We start from the raw sequence: 8,506 nt of genomic DNA on the forward strand, positions 1-8,506 counted from the left end.
CCGGCACTGCTGGACCCGTACTCGTCGTCGACCAGCGACAAGATCGTCCAGATGGTCGAGGCGCTGATCGCCAGCAACGGGAACACGTCCGACATGCCCACCGAACCGCCGTCGCCAGTCACCACCGTCGCCTCGCCGCCGTCCGCGGCACCGTCCGCTGTATCGTCCGCGGTACCGTTGGTCGCGCAGTCGCCGTCGGCCGTGGCCGCGGCTTCCGCTTCCACGACGGCCGCGAGCGGTACGGCCAATCGGAAGTGCGGACCCGGATATTTCAGGGACCCGATGGGTCGGTGCCGGCGCATTCGAAAACCGCATCTGCCGTAAGTATAGTACTTGCACAGCGGTTACCAGCTTTACTCGTTCTTTCACAGTACATCACGTGCTCGTTACAGACACGGCACTGCATTTTTTTCCCAGGGAAATGGCAAATATTTTTATTTTTTACACGGGCTAAGATTTTTTCAACAAATACTGACGTTATAAAATATAAATATTTTCGTATCGTACGACGTAATATAGCTATTATTGTTTTCGTGGCATACAATCACAATTAGACGAAAACAAAAATATAGTAAAAAATTAGTAAATAAATAAAATAAATGCATATAATTCAGAGTCCATCCAAAAACTTAAAATACAAATATTCGAAAATACGAAAGTAATTACATAAATTACAAATTTTTAGTAAGTATATTTCATAAATTCTTTGATGTAACTCTTTTAAAAATAATGTTTTATGACTTTATTATATCAGCGGGGGGCTGTCGCAGTAGCTTAACTGTTTTCTGGGGGGCTAGAGCTGATTCGTTAGCTGATTTCGGTTTTCGATTGACGGAAAATTGTTGAAAATAGTTTTATGGCAACACGGTCATGTGTATTTTATCGTTACTTTTAAAAAATTATTTTATTCGATATTGTTTCCGTGACGGACGACGTCATCCGACGCGTATCGTTTGGTTCGCAAAAACTCAACCCCGTGGTGTAATGCATCTACCGCGATAATGCGATGTCACGTTCTTGCCGACAATAGAACATCGTGCAGTATTCATATGCGCACGATAAGATTCCCGTTAAAAACGATGCCTCTTAATAATTGACGTCCGATTTGTACTCGTCGAATAATACGGCGTCATCGCCACGGAATAATATCAACACGGTGTAACTTGTCGTTGCTCGTAAACCGTCGGATCGTGTCAAACTTTGTAATAGGAAATGCAAGTTCACCGTCATGATCGTCGTTCACGATCCGCTAGAAATCGTGTATGAATATATACATTTTCATTTACGTTGCACTAATACGAAGCGTTGATTGGTGCGCGTTTCGGGTGTGGTGTGAACACTTGGGGTTATCTATAGTACGGTTTTTGGCGGCACGGTCTTTCCGCCGCATACCGATTGTAAATAAGGGTACGGCCAGGAGAAGACCATAAGGGTTCGTAAGAAAATTCAGTGGCCCCGAACGTTTTTTTTTTTAAATATTTCAAATTTATGGAGTTTCATCATTTATGGAGTTTAACATATACATTTTTTAATTTTAATTTTAATATGTTCGATATTTTCATTTATGTAATACTACTCTCTTAGTCGTGTACAAAATTAGTATACGTGCGTTTGTGTATTTCTAACCGTTTATCACCGCAAGAAACCACTCGTTCGATATATCATCATCGTGGCACGTAAAGATACCGTAAGAGTGTATATTATTATACATATTATTATATGTACACGTTTTTATAAATTCGGTTCGGATGATATTATACATGACTTGCAAAATATAATAAAGATTATTATTATTTCTAAAGTGGTATTGTTATTGGCATGACTTCAAAACTATGATTATTATATTTTCACCATATTAATCTGAGGTGCACAACATTATCATATACCAATCGATATTTCATAAAACAGTTATGTTTCAATAAAATATTTTTCAACGCAATTCGATTTTTTTTTTTAATACAATAACGAAGTAAGTTTAAATCATACGCGAAAATCGACTAACGTATTGTTTATTAAGTACCCATTCGTTTTTTACACATATTCAAACTGTATTTATCGTATGATTTTAGGTTCTTACAAATGGTGCACACACCAGGAGTGATCAAGTCTTTCCAACCACAACAACGGACGGCCGAGAACGATAGTGTGGCGAAAAGTTAAGAAAAAAAAAATTAAAATAACATCCGTTATACTGCCTATATTATATTAATGCAACTCAAAAAAAAAAAAACACTTAATGTTTATTTTATTATATTATTTATATTACATATAATTCGTATTTAATCCGGCTGTCTTAAAACGAAGTGTGCTTAATATAATATAGTATTTATTTATAATTAAGTCAATGCGATAATCGCTTTATTTCTGTAATATTTATTGCCAGATATACTGGGGAATTAATTTATTATATTGTATACGATCTAAAATACGGCCACTCGATGTATTTGGATTTATTACGAATTTTGCTCATTTATATTTATATACAAAATGTTTATCCTTATAGATCTTAAATATATATGAAATTATATTAGTACCTTATTTATTTAGATTATTACAAATCACAATTTAAATTTTACCCATCAGTAAATTTATGTAAAAGTAACATTATATGTACCTGCCACCTACAAGACTATAATATTATCTATGATATAAAATTTTTGTTAAATTACAATTTAAATGAATACATCAATTAGGTGTACATCACTTGTTTTTAATGTAATATATACAACTTTATATATCTAGGTATTATAATTTATAGCTATTAATAAATTGACAAATCATAATATATGCATGGAGTCCACTCAGGCTCTAGAGTAACAATAACATGATTAAAGATAGTATCAAAACACAAAATGCATAATTTTTGCAAAATTTACTTTAAAATTCAATTTCATGAATCTGTGAGATTATTTGTACCTGCAAATACTATAGTAAGATAATGTTACTTTATCGATAAAAAAATAATCAAGCTATGGCGTTTTAATAAAGTCAAAAAGTCGAATTTTGTTAACTTCACCTATTTCTTTTGATAGCATAAAAAAAAGTACTTTAAATATTTGTTGCCTATGTCACTTATAATTAGTAATGTATGATACCAGCCCTGTTGAACGTTGCTTCCGATTTATCGTTTCTTAATCTAGGCACGGAAATTTTATTTTTCAATCTATTCGTCTTGCTTTCGGGATCCTAACCGTAAAAGTTACTAAAACTTAAATCGTATACATATACAAAACATATTTTACAGAAGCCTGTACTGCTGTATAAAATGCAAAGTTAATTTATTGATTTATCAAAGTAAATGTATTTTTCTAACAAATAAAAGCCATGAGCATTGATGTAAATAAGAATAAAGAGTACCTATATATTAAGTTAAATTATATTTTAATAGTTATATCTTTTATGGTGAGTAGCCATAAATAAAGAAATTAGTATAAGTAAGATGAATATTTTTTAATTGGTACTAGCTTATTATAATATTATAGTTTTATATTAAATAAAATTATTAAATTTTATTTTATATTTTACTATTAATTATAATGATTTAATTGTTAAAATTTCAGATAATCTAGATTTCCTTAAATGAAAAAAAAGATTCACGTAATTATGAATGGAAGTTTAAAGTTAAAATTGAAGTTATTTATGCGAAGTATAGTATGTCACAAATAAATTAATGTACTTTTATAATTTATTTAATTATAATGTATAATATGTCAATGAACATTTATTTACTACCTAAGATGCAGTGGCGTAGCCAAGGGGGCTAGTTTCTCCCTTATGGGTTCTGTTTATATGTATACGAATGTACTAAAATAGTATACTACTATTTAGTATTTAAATATTTTAAAACTTTGGTAATTATGAAATGTTGACGAATAACGGACTTTGTCATTGGTAAATACATAAGCATAATACTTCTACCCTTTTGGTGGTTATAGTCAGTGTTGGGAAATATCTAGATAGAAATTATTTATCTTTTATCTTATCTAGATAAATTTCTACTCAGTTATATCTCCATATAGATAAAATTCTAGTTATCTATGAGTACCTATCTAGATAATTTATTTAAATGGCATAAAAAAAAAAATTTAAATTTAAAATATTTTTATATATTCACTTTTACATTTTTCTGTATATCGTATATCTATTACATAGAAAACAAACATTTAGTAAAATGTATTATTATACCTACCATGTATTTCAATATTAAATGTTCATTGTAAGTCTGAAGTTTTATATCATAAACAATGACAAGACCCAAAAATAAAAATATGTAATGGTCATGTAGTAAGAAAAAATAATAATAGCAAAAGCGAAAACATCTATCCCTGTTACCCGTCACCGCAAGATGGTCTTCATTAGCCGATACCCATTTCATAGAATTGTGAACAAAATATGAACAAATAATTATTCTTTCGAACCGAAGAAAATAAACCAACATTCATGGATATTGGATTCACAAGCAAAATATATTATAATATTATATACTCGTAATAATTTTTTTTATTATGCTTTTTTCATTATGAATATAAAGAATGATTTTTCATCTACTTCTGAAGTTTATTTTAAAAAAAATTACTTATTTAATGTTTATTAATGTTTGAGATGAGTTTAAAAAGTAACATTTATTTTAAAATGTTTTTAACTAGGTATCTATTTTTTTTTTTTACCTAATACTTGTAGGCTGTAGTATCCTAAAAAATTTCAAAATTAAACATGCAATTATCTTATATTTATCTAGATAAAATTTAGTATAACTATCTTTAACTATATCTTGATAAAATTTAGTATAGTCACCTTTATTTTTATCTAGATAAATTATTAGTTATCTCTTCCCTCAATACTGATTATAGTGAACGTTGTGGCGACTGTCGTCTAACACTTACATTTTTTAATCACTATAGTTCTTATACCATGTTATGTCATGGTGATGCTACCGCAGCTGACTACCGTTAATTTATTATTATTATTAATTATGTTTTAATAAATATAATTAAGACTATTTTAAAATGTTGAAAATACATTTTTAAATTTTTGGAGGGGGGGGGGGGTAATGTGTGTACTCTCAAAGCATTTCTTACCTAATCTGACCAAAAAAATGTTTATCCCTTCCCATTTAAAAATTCTGACTACACCAATGTTAAGGCGCATTGATTCCACTTCTTTTATTTTATCTCAAATTTTATAAACCATCTGTAAACTTTGTAATGAAATTTTACAATGATCGTACAGCTTCAATTTCAGTAATAAGTCATTCACGAAATATAATTAACTAGTCCATTTCTTATTCGAATAATAATAATAATAATAAACTGTCGTAAATATACATAAAGCTTATGTCGTCGCTCATGTGGACACAAGACACGTGGTCGTCTTATAATATATTTATAATTATGACGTTACGGCTTATTTAAAATTTAATTCATCGTGACATCGACTAAAACTTATGTTTAATAATATTTTATAAATCATACGGAAGTTTAAAACTGTTTGTCAATATGCTGTGTATGAGTGATTCAATTCAGTGTCGTTCAAGCGAACAAGTCAACTGAAAATATCCGTCGGTAGGTTGGATACGAACCCGTTATATTGTGACGACGATACAACCGAAATTATAAGTCAGTTAATTTTAAATGTAAAACAAACGTCGGTATTAATTAATAATTTGAACAATAAGAACAATAATCTTAAGTTACTGAATATATTTTTATTATGAATTTTAATAACAATTTTTAATATGCATATCCATTAAGAGAATTCCATACTCACATAAGTTGTCTCTGTCTCACGAACGTGTTGTTAGCTTTAATATAAGAGTAGGTGGACCTTTTATGAAACTTAAAAAAAAGAACATTATTTGTGCGATATCATGAGTTTTTTTAATACTTAATGTTGTGGTTATGTATAATATTATAATTTAAAAACGCTCAAAATTAACTTAAAATTAAAATATCATAAAAAACCTATTACATCGCATAGATAATGTTCTTCCCTTAAAGTTTGATAAAATTTAAGTATACTTATATAGTATAGTAATTATATAGTAGCAAGATGGACAGAAAATTTCTAATATCGTGGAATTGCGAACAAGTTGAAAAATATCTACCACGGGTATAAAATCAAATAATTAATAAGGGAGGTTTAGTTTCACGTGTGTTCGATGAATTATCACGGATCGTCTTCACAGATATACTGATCAATATTCGACTTACCAGTCCGTTTGTCAATTATTTATTTTTTCAGTAACAATAACTGTTCCAGATGGTTTTTAATCATTAACACGAGTTGATTTTTTTCTTTAATTTTTATGGTCATTTCCATAATAGAGTTTTCCTTTTCTTTTTCACGTTGTTCACCTATTGTTTTGATCTTATTTTTTATTGATTCGGTCGTATCACTGATCTTACTAACTTTCTTCAGTGTTCTTCGACGATTCAATTTTTTTTTTTTAATCACTACGTCTTGGTCATTCAGATCATCTTTAAAATCAGTTATAACATTTTCCAATGCAATAAGTTTTGTACAGCAATTGGGGATTTTCGACGACATGATTTGTATCTTGGTATTGAGTTCATAAATTTATTTGTCAAATTTACATTTATAATTTATACGATATTCTCTAGCGAATTTATTTTTAAAGTCAACTCTGTTATTCGTTTATTGTAGAATTCTATTTCTGATTTTTTATCAAGTATGTTTTGTTTGACCCTATCCAATGTCACCAACTTATCATTCAACTGATTATTCTGTTTTACGTCCTTGGTCTGGAATAACTTGTTAAATTTTTCATTTTTGATTCTCAAATCAATAATAAGTAGAACCATTCATTCATTTTCATTTTCTTCTGCATTAATCGTTTTTTCCAGTTCAGCAAGTTCAGTTATTTTTTTTTGCTAATTGGTATTGAACGTCTATCGTTATTTTATCAATAGTTCTCTGTTTTTGTTCCATTACTTGTAAATCTATCTGAAGCTTTTATTTAATCTTAGCCTCATTACATTGCTGATTCTTCAGTCTTTCTGCTATCTTTAAATTTGTTACTTTTTTACTATTTAAGTTTTCTATAGTTTTGCAATGTTCGGCTAATTTTTCATCGAGTTCATTGTCTTCATCGCACAAAAGATAGTGTTTCTTTTTAATATTTTTCAGTTCTTTCTATAATGTATTATAATCGTGACATAAAGTATCATACTTACATAATAATCATGAAAATTGTTAGCTTGATCGTGTTGAATTGAAGTCATGTTTTCATGTTTTTCATGCAATTTGCTTTCAAGTAGATTCCTTTCCGATATTAACTTTTCTCTGTAACAAATTTGTATCTAGAATTCTATGGTATATTTTTTAAAAAGAAATTTAGCACAAGATTGAATTTAATTAAAAATATGTAATTTATATTTCTCGAATTTTGTTTCGTGTTAAATAGTTATACGAATTTGTTTCCTGGTGATTGCAAGATTATACATTATAAACTGCTAGGCCTTCATGCATATATTTTATTTGATCTAATCAACATATTGGCTGAACTACATTTTTATCAAATTTGATAAAAACTTAGTTATTTTATGACTTTAATTTTTTTTTTTTAAATTAAAAAATAAAAAAAATAATTATACCCAATGTTTTATACCAAAATAATGTACGAGTGTATAATAATAAATAGGCGAATCATTATATATAGGCACATAGAGTCTGAGCTTATTTTATTTTAAAATTAAAGGGTAATAAATGCTCAATTTTTTTTCATGGAAAATAGACAGTCGGTCCTCAACGTGCGTGTGATTCAATTGAAAATATCGGTTGGTGGATAAGAAACGAAGAATTTATAATAAACATGACGGTCTTGGATAAACTGCGATGCAATAGTTGTTATTAATTGGATTCGATGAAATTTAATTTATAAATTACGTTATTTATTTCAATTCAGTCATAAAAGAGGTATGAAATATCAAAGAAAAACACCGTTCTATTAGATAAAATGAATCAGCTCAATAAAAAATTACACGAACTGATATATACTTCAATTATAATAGGTTATACTGACTCGTTGACTGCTCATTGAGCGATTGAACTGACTTATACTGACATACCCTCAATACTCATCTAGTTTGTACGGTGGTTAAAGATCCGTCTTGAGCTGGTTAAAATCTTACAGTCACGGAGTTTTGGTTAAAGTACTAGAGAAAGGCTAGTTTCATATTGTAAGCAGTAAACGAAGAACTAAGAATATATATTAATATAAGTAGCTAGAAAGCAATATATTGGGTATAATAATAATTGTGATGCATAAAGAGGGTTGATTTGATTCGTGTTACTAATATATTAGAATTGTTTTTAAATGATATTATGAAATTCGTGTTAAACAGCATTTTTGGTTCATGGAGAGAAACTTAAATTTTTTTCATTGTAATCATCTTATTCGCATAGGCGCTGCAAGGAATTTTGTCAGGTTGGCAATGCATCCTGTGTACATGATGATTTCTAAATAATTTTAATTACTGTTTATGTT

At 29.2% G+C, this 8,506-nt stretch overlaps 1 protein-coding gene across 1 annotated transcript in view; it reads left to right on the forward strand.

Moving 5' to 3' along the window:
• Positions 1–2,538, forward strand: part of LOC112685643 (mucin-7-like) — a gene marked incomplete in the record, with an annotated part of 10,307 nt that extends 7,769 nt beyond the window's left edge. Inside the window, 2 exon segments of the mRNA XM_025557579.1 lie at positions 1–320; positions 2,070–2,538. Coding sequence (XP_025413364.1) covers positions 1–320; positions 2,070–2,160 — 411 coding nt within the window.
• Between the last annotated feature and the right edge of the window lie 5,968 nt (positions 2,539–8,506).

This window comes from Sipha flava, unplaced genomic scaffold, assembly GCF_003268045.1.
Source record: "Sipha flava isolate LNK unplaced genomic scaffold, YSA_version1 285_pilon_pilon, whole genome shotgun sequence".
Taxonomy (NCBI): domain Eukaryota; kingdom Metazoa; phylum Arthropoda; class Insecta; order Hemiptera; family Aphididae; genus Sipha; species Sipha flava.